The sequence below is a fragment of the Odontesthes bonariensis genome, chromosome 10, assembly GCF_027942865.1.
Source record: "Odontesthes bonariensis isolate fOdoBon6 chromosome 10, fOdoBon6.hap1, whole genome shotgun sequence".
NCBI classification, from domain to species: domain Eukaryota; kingdom Metazoa; phylum Chordata; class Actinopteri; order Atheriniformes; family Atherinopsidae; genus Odontesthes; species Odontesthes bonariensis.
Window position 1 is genome coordinate 12668296 of NC_134515.1, and position 19159 is coordinate 12687454.

The following is a 19159-nucleotide window of genomic DNA, read 5'->3' on the forward strand; positions in this document are numbered from 1 at the left end:
TATACTTTCTGTGCTAAATGAATTATTTTTCATCAACCGAGATCTCATATAATTGCACAGAGGTTCTTTCTATCTAGGAGAACAGCCATATTATCGCCATGAAAGGCATGTAGAAGAAGAGTATTGTTTAGAAGGGAACAAGGAAGAAATCGAAGGATTAGGTTGTTTTGGATAATGTTTTGTGACAATATTAGGGTACAGTGGAAGCTCATATTTATTATGTAATGCAAGAGCAGACAAAGGCACATGAATCAACATCATCAAAGAATCAAAAAATGATGAAGAGTCAAAATGAATTTGCTATGGACAAAAGCAGATTAAAAAAAAAAGTGTTTTTCCCCAGATGGAAATAGCTAGAATGAACAAAGGTCTTTGCAGTTAACTAGACTAAAGTTACTTATTTATTTTACAGAAAAACACTACCTGCACAAAAATAAAATACTACCTTTAGCTCCTACTACAGTCTGGTCTCTATGGTGGACTACCCGTGTGTGAAAGCATGTCTCATGTTCCCTGAACCACTCTTTCATAATTTGAGCCTGATAAATCTTGGCATTATCATCTTGGCCACAGGGGAAAAAAAATCTCCTGATGGTAAAACTTGGTCATTCACTATATTCGGGTAGTCAGCTGACTAAAACTTTTCTACACTTTTTCCTAGAATTTTTTTGGGCACATAATGCTGCCCCCGCAGGCTTGATGGTTACAGCACTTCATCAGTCGCTCTTTTTAGCCTGATGCACCCATCACTCTGGAACAGGGTAATTCTGGGCTCATCAGACCGCATTACCTTCTTCAATCGCTCCAACCTTTATGCTTACTTGCAAACTAAAGCCTTTTTAAGTGGTTTTCTTAAAGCTACATAGCTGGTTATGTCGGTAGAAGCCTTGCTTGACGTGACTTCCACCTGCTGTCATGACCAATGCAAAGGAGAATGTAGCACGCAAGTGCAAGAAATTGTAGACAGTGATTCATTGTATGACTGTACAGTCCAGACATTAAACATACCAGTGATTACAAGGTCCACCTCACATGGCGTGGCTTGCACTTGACATCACTGAAATCTCAGAGTCTGGTGTGTCTAGTCAAATCCTGCGGCCATTATCCTGCTGTTGGTTTACCCTTAAGGTAGGTTTATGGGCTGGAGGGTAATTCATTGGCTGAAAACATAAAGTGAGTATTATTCTGAAAAAAACTGAAAGTCACAGCCAAATCAGACAGCTCATGCATCATAATAGTAGCATCAGCTAATCTTTACATTGTATTCCTGCGGAGAATGAGGACTTAGAATATTGTCTTGTATTTTACATAACTGTCATTTTACAGAGGATTTACTTTAAGGCCACAATGAACAGGAGGAATAACTGCAGCACCAATAACTTACCCACATTTGGGAGTTAAGATAAACTAAAAATGTAAACATCTTTTCAGCCTAAATGTCTAAGGTTGACTGGTACATCTTTCAGCATAGTAGCAGTGTCAGAGGGTACAAGGGACAAAAAATTGAGTGAATAAAGCTCTAATGTGCATCTTTGTAAGCTCTAAACACATTAACAGGAAACACAGAAGACGCTGAGGCTTGAAGATGTTAGAGAAGGTAAAGATAAAGTGCACAAGGCTTAGCTGCTATCTTTGTTTTATTGGGCTTTGCTGCTGTGCTGAGGCTTATTTTTCTGCCCGCATTCTAATGAGAGACAGCGAGGAGGGAGGGTTGAGAGGGGGGAGTGGAGGGATTGTGTAACTCTGTGTTACATAACACAATATGCATGGCCTTCTCTCTCTGTCTCTCAGCACCTCAAACAGGGAGATACACAGTGGAGCAAGCATGAGGGGGGGTTTAAAAGGGTGCTGGTGTTAATGAGGGCGATGTGAAGAGATGTGCGCCTCGCTGAAAAATCATACCTCATTACAGCCGTGTTTCTAATAATGCCGGTGATGAGGATAAGTTGTTTAGAAAGTGGGGGGACATGGAGAGTGGACCCCATGACTTGTCTTAGATTAAAGCTCAATCATCAAGTGGTATTCAAGTGGATTTGCTGGCTAATTAAAATGGATGAAATATTGCTGCTTTCACTCTCGGCCGGCATTTGGATGGTTTGGGCTTGAACTGTCAAACATTTGCTGGACACTTCAGAGGACAGCTCACGACTGGGAATTAGCCTCAGCACCTAAAGTAAATTGAAAATCTTGTGCTGCTTTGCTGAATACAAAACTCAGCTCATATATAACAACTAAACTATGTGCAGTGTATAAAGCTTTTTAGAGAAAGCCCATTTGTCTGTCACTAACTGGTCAAGCCAGCCACCAAAGCCCATTCATACGGTTCTGAGTAACCCACCTTTTCATTAAGACCACAAAAGAAAATGGTACATAATTAAAAAAATTGCTTTATTCTTAAAATATTTATCAAATACGATATTAGCTGAAAACAAATACAGATCATACAACATGCAGACCGGTCAGCATTTCTGCTCATGAATAGTTGACCTTTACGCAGAACGTCTCCTCCGTCTTCTCCTCGAGGTTATTCACGTAGACCAGGATCTCAGCGGAGCCGGGACTCTGGCTGGGGGCGAATCGTAGTCCGACGGTGTAACTCTCCCCCCCACCAATCTGAACACAGTGAACATGACAAACTTTGCTCTGCATGCTGTCTTTTTCAAATGCAACCACTAAAGATCTGTACTAGTGTGGCCCATATGTATGCAATGTGTGACATTTTTCTGATTTGGTTAATCCAATCTGCTGCAGTTTTTGTTAAGATTAGCTAATATACTATGTGTGTCTGCTGCTGCAAAAAAAGGAGTGTTTGGACACTGCCTGTCAGTAAACAGGAAAAATTGGCTTGACTCTCAGCCAACCGGCAACAGAGGGTGTTGTGACTATGTGCACAGGCCAGCCATGTGAATCTCTAAACATTTTCCATGAGGATGAATTCAGAGGATTTTCTGCTCCCTCCTATTTTTTGCAGTGGCTGGTTTCTGAGTAGCAACAGATACCAGAACATAAGCAGGTGTGAGAGGCAGCAGTGAACTGCTCCTCTTCTCATTAGTGATCTCTTGGCCTACAGTCACCAGCAAAGCTATTCAAAAACCCATTGCATGGGAAATCCAATGCAATGAGGATTAAATAATTGTGCTGGCAACTGTAAATGATGAACCCCACTATTCAGGTCAAGAATATCTAGATGGAGCATACAGAGGCTGAAGCTCCTCTACGCAGCTGTCCCCGGTTCAGTTCCTGGCTTGGGGTCCTTTGCAGCATGCTTTCCCCCCTCTCTCTGCCCTAATGTCTGCCCAGAAACTTTCTAATAAAGGCCATCAGTGCTGAAAAAATAAACAAAACAAACAAATAATAAAGAAAAGAATATCTAGATGGAGCATACAGAGGCAGAAGCTCCTCTACGCAGCTGTCCCCGGTTCAGTTCCTGGCTTGGGGCCCTTTGCTGCATGCTTTCCCCCCTCTCTCTGCCCTAATGTCTGCCAAGAAACTTTCTAATAAAGGCCACCAGTGCTGAAAAAATAAACAAAACAAACAAATAATAATTAAAAAAAAGAATATCTTGGTGGTGCTGATCCAGGCTGAGAAAGTTAACGACAGAAACTATGTGCAGTTGAACACTATAAGTAGAAATGTTGACAAACAAATGAATTCTTATGGTTACTTGACACTTCTTGAATTGTTGTTCGCTCTGTGCTGTGGGATTGATTTAGAAAATAAGTTTGCTTTCAGTGGCATCACGTGGATTTCAATGTAAATTTGAACATTATGTAACACTGGCTTCCTTGTTAGCGTAGCAATAAAGCTACTTTCCACTGATTACAAACATCATCGGTGCGAAATGTGTCCACGAATAAGCTTTTAAAGGAAAAATAAAGGAAGGTTGTGTGCTGACTGGCTTCTGAGTTCACAAATCAATCATTTCTTTGAAATGAGGCATTACACCTTTTGATGTTACAGCTCGTTTCAACGCGTTTTGTTTTACATGAATACAGAAGCCCTTTCAGCCATATATGGTCAATAATGGTACAAGCTTGGATTTGACATAATAAGCCTGTTGCTGGGATCTTACTGATAATACTGTGAAGCAAAGGAGACCCAGAGAACCCAATAAGAGTCCCAGCCAAGAGCTGCCCCAAGACTTAAGCAAAACCGACAACGATAAAGAAAAGCATAGTATCATTTATGCCCTCAAAAACACACAGTTGAGCATGTCTTTACACTTTGGGAGTAAACAAATCAGTTTACTTAAAAGAAAAAGAAAAATTCCCAATTACTACAGTCAACACTTCATCACATCACAGAGTCCATGTAATTCAAGATAGGGACCGAGATCTTTAAAAAATGTAAAACATTTGTTCTTCAGAGCTGAAGACTTAAACAGAGCACTCTCAACTCAGACACACCGTGCCGTCATTCAGAAATCATAACAGACAGTGTTTGTTTAAGTGTCTTCAATGCAGCCATTAGATTAACTGTACATGTAATTATAGGAATTTGTATAGAAAAATCCAAAATGTTACATAATATGAATGCCCTATCTACAAAAATGCTTAATTGTATATCCACACAGTGTAAAGACTTAGAATAATTTCACAAGTGGCGTCTGAAATAAGAAATTAAATACACAAGAAAATGGTTTACCTTTTAGATGTCCTAACACTCGTTTTTCTTATTCTAGTCTAAACTACTGGTTCCTCTACGTAGGCTGCAATTATGATTATTCTTCACTCGAATTAAAAGGAGACAGCCCTGTGTGTTGTAATACTTTTCTTGTCAAGGATCATAGCCTGCAAAGGTCTTTATTTGGTCTTTTTGTTTGTTTGTGTTCTCAGTATTTCAATCAGACATTAACCGGGTCAATTTGGTGGATTTATGCTGTAATCTTTTTCAAAAGCATAGCTGTATTGATCTCTCCTTTGCTTTTCTTCTTAACGGCTGGTTTTATTGTGGTGAGGTATTTATGCCAAAGTAGAGAAAAGGATCTCCACATTTGTTACATGCTGGAAGCATAGTAAATACTTGATAAGACACCTGGAGACTCGCTGACAAAGTGGAAAAAAGAAAACAGAGGGCTGTTTTTTCACTCAGTCCAATGCCTTTATAATGATGCTGAGGCTTCAGGCCAACAACTGCCAGACTCTTTAATTGCTTTTTTTGTTTTTTTACACAGGCTTTTATTGTTCTCCATAATTCTATTTGTTCATTTCAACTGATGGTGTCCCATTTGTTTAGCTACTTTATCACATCTTAAACAAATGAAAGGCAAAGATGGAAGCGACTCCGGCGTTTCATCTCAGCGAGTGAGTGAATCTGAAAGACATGCTGAGCCTGACTACATGACAATAACACAGCTGCAGTTATGACTGTTATATTCCTCACACTATGCTCTGAAAGCAGACAAGGAAACCAATTCACTTTTCACACAGCCGAGAAATCAACGGAGAACATGAGAAGCTAATAAGAACCTAATCTCCCCATCGGGATGACAAGAAAGTTAAAGAAATTCCTTCATAAATATTTGTAGTTAGGTAAAAAGTTTATTGGCTGACCTTCTCATAAATATCAGGATGTCGGGGAAAATGTACTCAATGTTTAACAGTAACTGTCTGGTGCATAGCTGTAACAATGGGAGAGCTGCATGAATGACTCTGATATCAGGCTAAAATCTCACTCGTGCAGAACACTGTTGAAAAATCCAGTATATTAATTCTGGCTACAGCTCCAACTGAAATATCTCTTCTAGTAGTTTATGTCTACAGAAAATGTCACGAATTAAAGGTTTAAATAGGCGGTGCATCAACCTCATCTTTCAGTTGTCTGTCTCACAGAGATACTTCTATTTAGTTAATACGAAGGCAGTGTAATGAGTAATGTTTCTCTTGCACGTCACGCATGGTCAGCAGCGCTGTCCATTGAAACTAATGTTACTGACATTATTTACAGTCTGTTCACAAGTTGCATTTCTCTCAATCCAAGTAAACCACCTGACAAGGTTTTGTCAAGGCGTTAATCAAAGTATTGATTTTACTCCTAACAAGCAGAAAAGAACTGTATGGTCTCCTGCCTCATCTCACCTGGAATTGATCCTCTTTGAACTGCAGCAGGTCTGGATGGTCAGAGCGGAGCAGAAATGTGCGGCTGCTGGTGTAAGGGTTGGTGTAGGTGATCTTCCTGGAGCTGCCACGCCCACCACCAACTGGGACACCGACTTCAAATGCCTACATCCACACGTAGACAGTTTGCACCACACTGGTTGTTGAAGATCAGTTACAGCATCATAAACAAGTTTAAAACCCAAGGTACAGTGACTTTTTTGGGCATGGGGGAAGAAGCAAGGTAAATGTAAGGGGTAAATTGAACATGGGGAAAAAATTGTATGATAAGTTAAAAAGGCCATTTCCATGCCTGGATATAAATCCCAAATGAATATATTTGTGTTTAAAGAAAGCTCTAATCAGTATTGTCTTAAAGGCTTAATTACTATAAGTAAGCTCAAGATTGCTTGCATTTGCCTTATTAAAACTAATTTGTTTTTTTGTCAAGGCTTTAGTTTTCAATAGTAGTAATTCACATCCTTAAAATCTCCTGCATGTTGAATACTTCTAACTGCAGTTGTAATGTCTGTAATGAACATCATGATCATTAATTTAGTCACTTTGCTGTAATGTGGACAGTTGATCGTTGGTCATGCCACTTGGGTACACAGTCAGTCAGAAAGTAGACAGCAGTTATAGATGAGATTGGCTTTTAGTGCTCACCTGGTTCTGCTGCACTTAGCCTTTTCTTGGCTAAAGCCACAAAAGGTGGGAGAAGTCCAGCTTACCCAGAAAACTACAAGGACCATTCAAGCACTCAAGCACTGAATGTGCACTGAGTCAACAATGGTTTTGAATTAGACATTTTAGGCAGTTGTATGTCATACCACTGTTTTTGAGAAATTAATGAAAAGAGCTGCTGGAAATTCATAAACATACAGTTTAAAAACAATTTAATATTTTTATTCCTTGAATGCTCGTTTCCAAATCCTGTGATAGCCACCGTGCAACTGAGCCAGTGGCAGTTTGTTTGCATATCCAGGTGTGTGGTGGTGGTGGTAAACACAACTCTCCTCTCTTGAACTCCACTGCCTCACTTTTTTTTTTTTCATATTTCAAATTTTAAGACCCCCTGATCCAACACTAACTTGAGTGTCAGTACTTGATAAAATTTGTCAAATTTTGTGCAACCTCCTCAAGCTTCCCAAAAGGCTTTATAAAATTTAGATCAGAAATGCACTGGTACTTCCCAGGGCCTATAATAAGACTTGAGTGATGAGTGAAATAAGTGAAATTCAAATAGAAATACAAATTCAAATTCAATAGACTCTCCACCACAGTCTTACTAAAGATATTCAACATCTAGCTGCAAACATTAATTGACAATCTTCCACAAGAAGACTAAGGTCAGCTAATAACAGTCTCTCCCTTATAATGGGAGATGTTAGGGCAACTGGTCTGTTCTCACTTGATAAGGCTTAGGCTAAAGTTAAAGAAGTAATGAAAAGGGGGAGGGCAATTGGAGCTGGCGAGCAGCAGGGTAATACCTAGGACACTTAATAGCTTGCTTTCAAGCTTCTAGCACTTTCCAAGATTTTGGCAAGGACACACTTTATATGTTTCTAGGAGCTGCATGAAACGACCAACAGATTGTCCTTTTACAATAGATAGAAAAAAAAAGGAAATCATTTGATGAGTTAACCAGATAAGGGGCAGATGGGTGAGACACATTTTTAGCCTTCAAGCAGACTCCTGGCACTAAGTTTACACAGTCGACTTTCTGCTGACAGAGTGAAGAAGGAAACCTCATATTCCAGCAAAGAGTGTAATAAATCCACTGATCTGGCAGAGAGATGTAGTTTTGCTACTATTTATTCCAATTGTGGATGGTTGTGGAATAAGTATGTTGCCTGATTTTTACCCAAGAGACAGTGATCAAAGTTTGATGTAGGACTTCTTTTTTTTTACTTTGAGTCCCAGGAGTGACTGTTACCTTTTACCTTTTGTCATATTTTTATATCATTCTCTCTTCTCTCTGTTGGGATATGCCACCAACGTGTAATTTTCATATCTAGGCAAGGTAAAACGTGACACTGTCGTAGTACTGTAGAGTGTTGATAACAAGCTACAGTGCAATACTGGTCTGGAAGTAAAACGGTACCAATAACTGGAAAAGGAGGACCTGCTCTGCGGAAAGGGCAGGACGAGTCCTCATCCGGAAAATCGGATTTTTGTGAGGCGAGGTCAGAGAAATACGTACCTTGGACAGCACAGGGCGGTGGACATTGAGACAGAGCAACCAGGCAGTGACCAGACTCTGCTGCTCCACGTCTACTGCATTCACATACAGGAAGCGGCTGCCGGCCTGCCATGGCTGCACCTTCAGCTGAAGCTCCTGCACTGCTGCTGGAGGCAAAACAAACACACCGGCTGGGTCCACCTACAGAGAAAGTGAGGGCAGTAAAGGTTGATTGAATTTGGCAACAAGGTGACAAGATGTTGACTGGGTGGATTATGAGAATGAGGAGGGCACAATAAAGAGAAGGAGAGCCATTGAACAAGTGACGGGAAAAAAAAGAAAAAAAAAAGGTGAAAAACGACAGAACTAATGAGAAATGTTGTTTAAAAGAGAAAGTAAAGAAGGTGTTCAGATTACAGGATGGTGGGTGGGAGAAAGGTCGAGTGAGGTTCGGTGAAAAAGGCAAAGAGAGGGGGCAGACAATGAAATGAAAGAAAGAAGAGGCAGAAAAGTGACAGACACAAGGATGGGAGAATGAGATTTACTGAGCAGCTCTTCTTAAATCTGTTGAGAAAAGCAAAGCTATTCTCTGACGCTGAGCCTTATCCTGTTTTGTAAGACTCCTCCACTGCGGTCCACAGTGAGCCAAACCTGCTGAGAATCAGATCAAAGCTGCCACTGATGCATATGGTGAAATCCTTTAAAAATACATCTGTCGCTTTTTCAGACGTTTCTCCATTTGTACAGGGAAAACAAGTTTGGGTCGCACAGTGTGCACACATGGAAACTGTGACTGTCCATCACCTTTTTTTTTTATGTCAGTCTTATGAAATACTCTTTTACTGGAACTTTGGGTAAAAGGGAATGTAAAACTCTGTCTTGTCTTCTACTCAGTTATGAATAAGAAACAATCTATCAAAAATTAAGGTGACATGATGTGTCTGGTACACATTTTTATGTGTGCAGTGATCTAAGGCCAATGTTAAATTTTCAGATGAGTCATAATTGCAAAAAGTATTGGAACATAATTAAATGACAAGAAAAGATACATTATGCTGCCAGTCTGCATTTGCACATTCTTGATAATGATTTGAGTTCTAACCTGGGATTATAACAAAGGAGACTATTGCTATTCCGCTGTTTCATGCAGCTTGAAGAACAATTAGCAGCAAATCATTTTGCTCCTCTGAAAGAAACCTGGCAGGAGCAAAGCTTTCAGCTTCTCATTAGATGTGTAATAATCAAGATATGTTTTTTTGTAGTGATGATTAAATTCTTGCTTTTCACTCTGTTCTGTGCAGCACTTTCTTTTGTGTCAGCTTTTTTTTTTAAAAAAGAGAAGAAAACAATACAGAGCAGAGCAGAGGAGAGGAGGAATCGAAGACTCCAACAGAGGACAGTAGAGTGTCTTGAATTTAAAGTATGATGTTTTCAATCTATATTCCAATACCTAAAAATGCATCCAAACCCAAAGAACTTATGATGACTGGGATGTTGGTCCACTGTCCCATTACAGGGCCAAGAAAACATAATATGTGAACCGTTTGAAATTTCATGGTTTTCTGCACTAATCTATCATAAAATGTGGTCTGATTTTCATGGAAGTCAAGGGTAATGACAAATAAAATGTGCCTAAAATAACAAAAAAATATATATATTCTGATATTTCATGTCTTTATTGAACACACTCATTCAACAGTCAAAATGGTAGTAGAAAAAGCAAGTGAACCCTTGACTTAATTACCTCAAAAAAGCTAATTGGAGCCAAGTGTTGGCATACCTGGAGTCTTGTTAAGAAAATGACTTTGGAGGTGTGGACTAGAGCTAGTTTGACTGATAAAAACCACTTAAACATTTTGAGTTTGCTCTGCACGAGAAGAATACGCTTATGTGAGCCATGCTTTGCCAAAAAGAGCTTTCAGAGGATCTACGATCGAGAAGTGTATATTTACATAAAGCTGGAAAGGGTTACAAAGTGATTTAAAAAACTTTAGAGATTCACCAGTTTACAGTTTGGAATGCGATCTACAAATGAGACACTTTGGAACTGTACCAAGAAGTGTGCGCCCAGTCAAAGTGATGCCAAGAGCACAACGAAGAGTCATTAATGAGGTAAAGAAACAACCCAGAGTGACAGCCAAAGGTTTGAAGGCGTCATTGGAGCTGGCTACCATGTGTGTTTGTGAGTCTACAGCATGTAAAACATTGAGCTCCTGAAGTTTGCGAAAGAGCACATTGGCACTCCACAGCAGTATTGGCAAAATGTTTTGTGGACTCACACTGAACTTTTTAGAAAGAACATGCAGCACTACATCTGGCGTAAAAAGGGCACCGAATAATCCTGAAAACATCATCCCAACCGTAACGTATGGTGGAGGAAACATGATTTGGGCCTGGCCAGCATCATTGGGGGTAAGATGAATTCCAAATATGAAAAAATTCTATTCAGGATAATGTGAGTATGTTTGTACGTCAGCTGAATTTGGGTGCTGAAACTGAACAACAACCCAAAACACCAGAGCAAGTCCACAACAGAATGGCTTCAGAAAAACAAAATCCACCTTTTGGAGTGGCCAAGTCAGAGCCCAGATCTCAACCCAATAGTGGCTATGGAATGACTTGAAGAGAGTCATACACATGAGACATCCAAAAAAGCTACAGTGGTTCTGCCAGGAAGAATAAAGGCTAGAATTCCACCTGCACGGTGTGCAGGTCTGATCCACAGCGACAGGAAGCACATGGTTGAGGTTATTGCTGCCACCGCGGGGCAACTAGTTATTAATTCATTTTTTCCACTACCATTTTGAATGTTAAATGATAGTGTTCAATAAAAATGTGGAAGATCAGAATTTATTTTCTTTATTATTTTAGGCACATTATATTTGGTATATAATAGTATAATATATAAATAGTATAATATATAATAATATATAAAGTATATAATTGATATAATTTAGTATATATATTAAGTAGAAGATCAGATTACATTTTGTGACTAATTTATGAAAAAACCAAGATATTCCAAACAGTTTGCATACTTTTTCTTGCCACTGTATGTGAAAAGGGAAATGGGGAGTGACTGAATTGGGAATGTGCAGAGGATGCTAGTTATACTCACATAGCTACCACTGCCGGTTGCATGCACATCTCTTTTTTATATGAACTCAAATCAGGATTTATGTATTTAACTGCACTGCTATGATTCTGGATGCAACTCTAACTGTCGTGACAGTCAGTGACTGACTTAATGTGGCGAAACTTATCTGTGTAACTGATTATGACAAATGCACATTGCAAAGAACGTTGTCCGCGGTCCGCAGAGCAGCTAAAAAAACCTCACGCATGATCATGTTAAGTGTTTGAGCATTTAAGATGAGCTCTGCAAATTGGAAATGGTTTATCGCAGCAGAACATGAAGATAAATCATCCTGGAATGCTTTGTTGAGACAGCAGTGACAGAAAGACACTGCTATGTTTACTTTTTGTCTGCAATCAAGCATGTTATACTTATCATTATCAACACATGGATCACGTTCTGTTAGTAGCCTACTACTCAGTTTAAATTCATTTTTTAAAACATAATTCTTTATTGCTATTACGCACAATGCTATTTCTGCACTGCTGCACATTGTTGTGGCAATAAAACCTTGCAACATCCATCATCTGGCATTGTTATCAATCCATTTCATATTTTCTGTGTACATGAATCCATCTAAGGGTGAGATATGACTCAAACTAATATTGCAGTCTGTAGGTGCAGATTGTAAATGAGTAAATATACATGTTCCAGTGATGCTCTTAATAGCCTACATTCCAGATAAATGAATCCATGTGACAACTATTTTAAGCTACAAGTTAAGCATTAAGTGAATTCCAGTGTTTTTCAAAAAAGGTAAATGACAAATCATTACAACAATGACTCGCATAGGGCATCAAAATATTACTGAAGAAGGCTTTTGATTTACTTTGGGAAAAATATATTGTTCCACTGACTAAATTATTCTAAAATAAGAATGAAAGATAATTTGGTCCTTTCATTAATCAGCTAAAGCAAGAAAAAAAAGGATAAACATTCCATTATTGATGATAAAAAGAATCATTTTTCAACCCTGGGCCACATTACAACCAAAGCCATGTAGAGAGATGGTAAACAAAAGACATCCAGTTTTTCAAAGGGCACTTCCCTACTGGGTCTAATATCACAAATGTACCCATGGGCAACAAACTGAATGTGTTTAATTTAATTTGAAATAAAAGCCCCATCCTAAATTAACCCACCAATTCAATCCAAATATACCTGAAAGAGGCTAGACGTATTGACTCAGGCATAAACCACATAAACCAACACTGGAGGGAGCATCATGCTTCACTAATTCAAGGGCAGCTTCGAAAAGAGTAGCGATGTTATTTATCTTACAGTTCACACATCTGCACACACGCACGATTAGAGGTAGTAAAGGTCAATTCAAGCCCTCTTGGGTAATTATAGACATATCAAGACATGGAATATAGACCTCCTACAGTACACAAGGACACTCCCACTCAGTGTATTTTTTTTAATCTTTCCAGTATTCTTGGTTAATAGAAACCTGTGTAGACCCTTACTCGCACACAGCTAAGAGTTGATTTCTGTTTGGATATATCTTCATATGGGGATGCTGCCCACACTGGGGAAAGCACAATGTCAAATGATAAAGTTCACTGACCAATCATCTGCAAATTTGAAAATCTCGTGATAAATGTACCTCAATCTCCTTGGGGTGTGATGAGAAACATTTGACCTTGCGAACAGCTTGTTTCCCCCTCAGAACTACTGACTGACAGCTCCGCTGGCCCGTCACACAGCTGATGTCCACCCGTTCCAGGAAATGTACGTAAATCTGCCAGATCTGCGAAGGCACTGCCATCCATTTATCGCTGGTGAGGAAAAAAAACAAAACATCATCAAGAACAATTAAACTTAGGCTCCCTGGAGATGTAGCCGGTGCAGCGAGAAGTTGGAAATGAGCAGGGCTGATCTATGGCTGTGCTAGCATTTTAATAAGCAGAAACATCACCATCATCATCCACTCACTAGTGAGATGAAGGGAATGGAGTCTCAGAGGCCCGAGCTGACTCTAAGAGTGGGAGGCGATGTAGTCACCGACTCAGCTCTGCTCTGAGACAACAGCACTCAAGGAGCATTTGGGGATATTTGGAATTGAATTCAGTTGATATTGGTTTCAGAGGGCAGACATGACATCAGTCAAATCTGAAACTGCTGATGAGGGATATTTTTCAGATGATGAACACTCATCTGCATCAGGATTTTTACTAAAGCTTTGTCGTAATTGTGCTTATTAATTTCCTGGCACCCTCAAGGACCCTGAAATCCACCAACTCAAAGCATATCTCATGCTCGTGATCTGACCTTCTGTAAAAGATCTGTATGGTAAGTCCAAAAGGTTTTCCTAATCTTAGTAAGTTGGCAACACGTTAGGCTTCAATGTCTCTTCCTCAGTAATGTGTGCTGTCTGATCCCGAACCATAAAGAAACAATGACAAATTTGAATCTGGTTAGACTGAAGACTGATGTCCTAAGGCACTCGCTGAGGAGTCTTTTAAACAAAGTAGACCTCATAAACAGTCTGTTTTGATCTGAGCCAAAGAGCAAAATATTTCCACTGAACCAGTGATCAAGTTCATGCTTCTATGGCCTGTGTTCCAGCTGCACCTGTGCCACTGGTGAACTACAGGCTCCCAATTATTGTGTGTTTTTGTTTGGAATGCTATGATTATTTGTGCTGTTTCTGGTAGTCTGCTTTGATCTTTATAGAAATGAGCAGGTTGCGCTTGTGTTAGCAGATCAGCGCAGTTTTACGACGTCACCCACAGTACTCGACACTCCCATAGGCACTATTCATGATTTTCGACCCACACCTGTGATAGTAAATCTGCAACTCAGTGCAGATAGCACTCTTTTCCCACAGCAGATTAAAAAGAACTTCACATTTTTTTTGGCTGTCTTTCACCCAATCTCACATGCACTGACACAGTAGTAGATGACACAGCTGGCATACCAGGTGCGTGCCTGTCGTTAGGAACACCTTGGGGTCCAGTGTCTTGCCCAAGTTCACTACTGCATGTGGAAAGGGGAAGCTGGGGATTGATCAAACGGCCACAAGCCTGCTCTACCCCCGAAGCACACTTGCCAGGATATAACCGAAAGAGTTCAAATGAGTTCCTGACTACGAGCGGAGATTTACCAATGATGTCATGAGCGCCTTTCTGACAGAAAGAAACCGTGTCAGTATCTAATATGCACCATGAATGTTTCATGAAGTCACTTCACTGGCTTCTAGTTTACAATCAGAGCGTTTTGAGTAAAAATGACTGTAAATATACAACCTTTCAAAACTTCATTGTACCCGTGACATCGGAGTCCAATGATAAATACTTGATATTCCTAAAGGCACAAACACTGTGTACATAATAATGATGGTGATTTGAAAGGGGTCTGATTCTGTAACTTCAGGCAGGAAAACTCCTAAACTTCTGCTATGTGATTGGTAGATTAAAGCAATACTATGTAACATTTTAATTAATCAAAACAGAATGCTTCTTCAGGCTAAGGTGTGTTTGTGCTCAGTGGGTACGCTATGCCTGAGCAGTAAAAGATACGTACGTGAAAACCATTACAAAGAACATTTTTATGTGTGGACTGGGATTCCCGGGCACTTTCAAGTACACATCCTGAGGCTCTCCTGCCACCTAGACAGAAACAAGAGAGAGAGGTTTTCAAATGAAGGGTAAAAAGAAGCTATAGGAAACTCACATTTGTATCATGTGCGCCGTGATGTTAAAGGCAGAAATAAGGGTGCAATTCATGTATGGAGTGATTCAATAAAGTGCTTTCCACCTGAACAGATACCAGTCCCCTGGCAATGCTAATGTGGTCATTTGTACAACCCCAAACCAGGGAGAGTTGGGATGGTAGAAAAAATGCAAATGAAAGTGACTCTTACATTGACTCTGATGTTTATTCAATCACAGACAGCATGAAGCCAAGATATGTCATAATCTGTCTTCCCAGCCTCACTTCATTTATTAATATTCATCCATTTTTGCATTTCCGGCCTACAATATGTTCCAAAATAAATCTGGGACAGGGACATTTGATGAGGATTGGGTACAAATGCAGTACATTGGGTACAAACATATGTAAGGCTAAATCTTTGAGGAGCACAAATGAGCTATAGATCTCCAGTTTGTTAACAAATGTGTGAGAAATCATTCAACTGTTTGTAAAAATATTCCTCAAAGAAAGACAAGAATTGTTTTCTGTGTGTTTTTTATTTTATTTATTCCATTCTGGATTTAACTGGGAGCCAACGAAGAGAGGGTCAAATTAAAGAATCACTTTATTCTTTTTTAATCTTCCCATCGTTTTCCAACGTCCATCCCAACGTTTTCTAATTTTGGTTGTAGTTGGAGCTGAAACATTCTGGAGAATAATATTGTCTCACCAGCATCCTGGTCTGGCAGATAATGTCAGGGTCACTGCAGCGCACAGATATCATGCTGGAATCTGGGTTTCCATCTGGTTAACACATATGAAAAATAGAAAAATAAAAAGTTAATTTACTAATATATAATAATAAGAGCTAGGATGTGCCTTATGTGATGTACATGAATAAACTGAATACATGCAAATGTATGTGACGTTTATGTTTTTCTCCTGTCTTCATTTTATCCAATACACTTTTTCTTGCTTTTCATTTCCTGCTGTTTCTAGTTATTTCTATATTGTTGTCAACCCTTTTTTTGCGATAGAAATAAAACTGACTCAATCTCATATAAAACTATCCAAACTAAACTTGGTCAGGGAAGCAAAGCTGGGAGTTGTGGCACAGGGAGTAATTAATGATGAGGGTGTCTGTAGTATCACGAGCAACCTGTGGGGTCGTTGCATGGTGACAGGCGGATGGCCTTCTTAAGGAAACAACGTTCAGGGTGGTAGAGTCGGAAAGTCTGGCCCACAACGTGGGGTATTGGCTCCACGTTCACTTGGCAGATGGCCATTGGCTTGCCATCCTCTGCTTTGAATGTAACCTGTGGAGAAAAGGTGAAAAGTCAGCAACACAAGCAGCATGCCATTCCCCTGCCTTATGTTAGACATTCCTTGCAGTTAAAATATATTTCAATCATCAAACTGCTAAAGCAGTCAAAGCAGCTTGGTTTGAAGCTTTGTCATGGAAAATAACATTTGGCTGCAAATATAGATTGAAATGCTTTCTTCAAAGATATGTACTATCATTCAAGCCCTGGGCATTTTGCCTTAGACAGAGGTCTAAGGTACAGGCGAGATAAAGCAAATTAATTTTGTTTAGACATCACTCTTCACTGGAGTGTCGTGTCAGGCTTGCAGTGTTGATCAGAGGAGCCTACATGGAAAAGCAAAATGTGGAAGTGCTCTTCAGTTGTGTTACCTCAAAATCTAATGATGTTACACTTTTCTCAAGGGCTTTTTGGGTGTTTTAATTTGCACCTTAGAATTTACTGCTCTGAAACAATCGGATATAAACATTTTATTAGTCTGATTCACTGCTTTGTGTCACGGTCGCTGGGTTTGTTTCCAGGGCAGAAGAAGGAAGAGTTGAATGAGGAAGCTTCAGCTTCAATCACTCAAAATCTATGAATGTGTAACATTCATAGGTTATGTCTATGCAATTTCTGTTTCCTTCTTTTTTTTTTTTCATTTGCAGACATTTGTTAGGGCTGCAGCTTCAGAAACAGTGACTTGAAAAAACTGAGCAAAGGTTGTCTCTGTCCGCTCTGGAGCTCTTGGACAACCATGTACAACTTCTACAACACATTTCAACAAGAATCTTCAGAGTATCTTCATTCAGGGGCTTCTTCAGCTCAGTACAAGACATTATTACCATCTACAATGAAACAATCAATGCTTCAGTTTCTTAGAATTACTTTGGTCATGATCGTTAAGTCATTCTTCAGTTCACTTGACAACTGAACTTTGTGTTTTGACTTTGCTGATTGAAGCAGGCATGAATGTCTGAGTTTGAATGTTGTGTTTACACAGCAACAATTATTTCTGCGGCACGACCTAAACTCAGCAGATTTTATGATTTATGGTGGAATTTAAATGTGTGTTTATGTGACCAAACAGGCTTTTAAAGTGACGCAAGCCCCATCCTAAAGATTCTGGGTAGTCCAAAAATAGCTACCTCTGAACCAGTGCAGAATTTGGGGGTGAAATTTCTGCCACTGAACCCTGTTTGACACCTATATCCTGCAGTGAAAATACAGGGGGGTGAGAAAAGGACCCTCAGGCGTTTAGCAGTTTTAAAAATTGTTAAAAATTGCTCAGTAATTGTGTGAAAGTGAGCAGTATAGAGTGTTAGTACAGGCCAAAGTCCAACCAGGGAGTCAGGCTATAAAGCATGATCAAAGTCCACGCTGATTCATTTTTATGTTCCGATTTTCTCTTTCATATAAGTTTGGCGATGGGGATTTTTTTCAGCACATGCAGGGTGAGGCGGGTTACATGCATTACCCTAACCCTAACCCTAACCCTAACCCATGCATTAGGGCCTAAGCATTCTCGACAAACAATTTTGGCCCTCTCTCATTAGATATTTAGAATATGCATTTTAATTCCTTAACTCTCTTCAGTTGCATACAGCTGGAGCTGGAACTATCATGTCTTTTTCCTGAGGCTGTCCGGCTCGAAATAACATACAAATTTTAAAAGGCAGCCGTTGAGAAGCTTTGATTACCAAAGAAAATGATGATGACGGAGCATGCTGTACACTAGAATATAAAAAAGTTTGCTGGCAACTGAACTCCCAGGGGACAGCCTGAATATCCTTTGAAGATTGCTGCATGAAAAAACAGCCAGGATTTGCTCAAATCGACACAAATGTGCTTATAAATATGCACTAATTCCATATGTTTATCGCAGCCATATATACACACACACACACACACACACACACACCAATATTCCCAGACACTCTGGAATGTCTGACTGTCCCATGTTTCATTATATTCCAAAAGTCTCAAATTGGTGTTTGGTAGATTGATAACTGTGTTTAATTCTAAATACAAATACAATTATGGAGCAAGTTGGCATTAGCTGACCAAGAACTCCAAACACTGTGCCTTGTAAACACCACAAACTGGTTAGAATAGAGATAGATGCAGTAAAATATACAAAAGTTCTTGAAGAATGCAATCTGCACGCAACCGGAGACAAAGGCGACTGTTCACTTTTAAACATCCCAATAACCCAGTTTACCGACAGAAAACCCTGGAGTGGCTTGGGGACAAGGTTCTGACAGGTCATAAGCAGACTGACCAAAGTCCAAACTTAAACCTCGTATTACTATGAATCTATGAAAAGATCTGCAGAGGGCACCTTTGATGTCCTTCATGTTCAGTCTAACAGGACTTAAGAGGATCTCTGCCAAGAGAAAGGTCCAAATTCAAGTGTAATAAGTGCAACGACTTATCCATAAGGACTCTTTACACTGACACTGCTGCTGAGGCAGCTTCAACTAAGTATTGTCAGAAGGGTCTCTGATTATTTAAGAGAGAGATTTTTCTCTTTAATTTTCCCATAAATCTCTCATTCTAAATTTATCATGGGCCATTGAGCACAGATTGATAAGCACAAATTTGTAAAATATCATCAGGGTTAATCAAACATAATTGATAGAAAAAAAGGATGTTTAGTATATACCAATGAGAAACATCTATTTAAAATCCAATCTTTATGATAAAGTGTGACAAACTAAAATAGTTCAGTCTGGACTTGTCTCAAACCTTAACAAAATAAATTCTGCCCCACACGTTTATCCTCTGACAGTGACATTATCACAAG

General features: G+C 39.5%; 1 protein-coding gene across 1 annotated transcript in view; it reads right to left on the reverse strand.

Moving 5' to 3' along the window:
* Positions 1–2369: 2369 nt before the first annotated feature.
* Positions 2370–19159, reverse strand: part of nphp4 (nephronophthisis 4) — a 176505-nt gene continuing 159715 nt past the window's right edge. The window contains exons 24-30 of the mRNA XM_075476298.1: positions 16212–16368; positions 15783–15856; positions 14942–15027; positions 13023–13194; positions 8299–8478; positions 6078–6221; positions 2370–2613 (exon numbers count right to left, since the gene is read on the reverse strand). Coding sequence (XP_075332413.1) covers positions 2473–2613; positions 6078–6221; positions 8299–8478; positions 13023–13194; positions 14942–15027; positions 15783–15856; positions 16212–16368 — 954 coding nt within the window. The 3' untranslated portion in view covers positions 2370–2472. The remainder of the gene's footprint in view (positions 2614–6077; positions 6222–8298; positions 8479–13022; positions 13195–14941; positions 15028–15782; positions 15857–16211; positions 16369–19159) is intronic.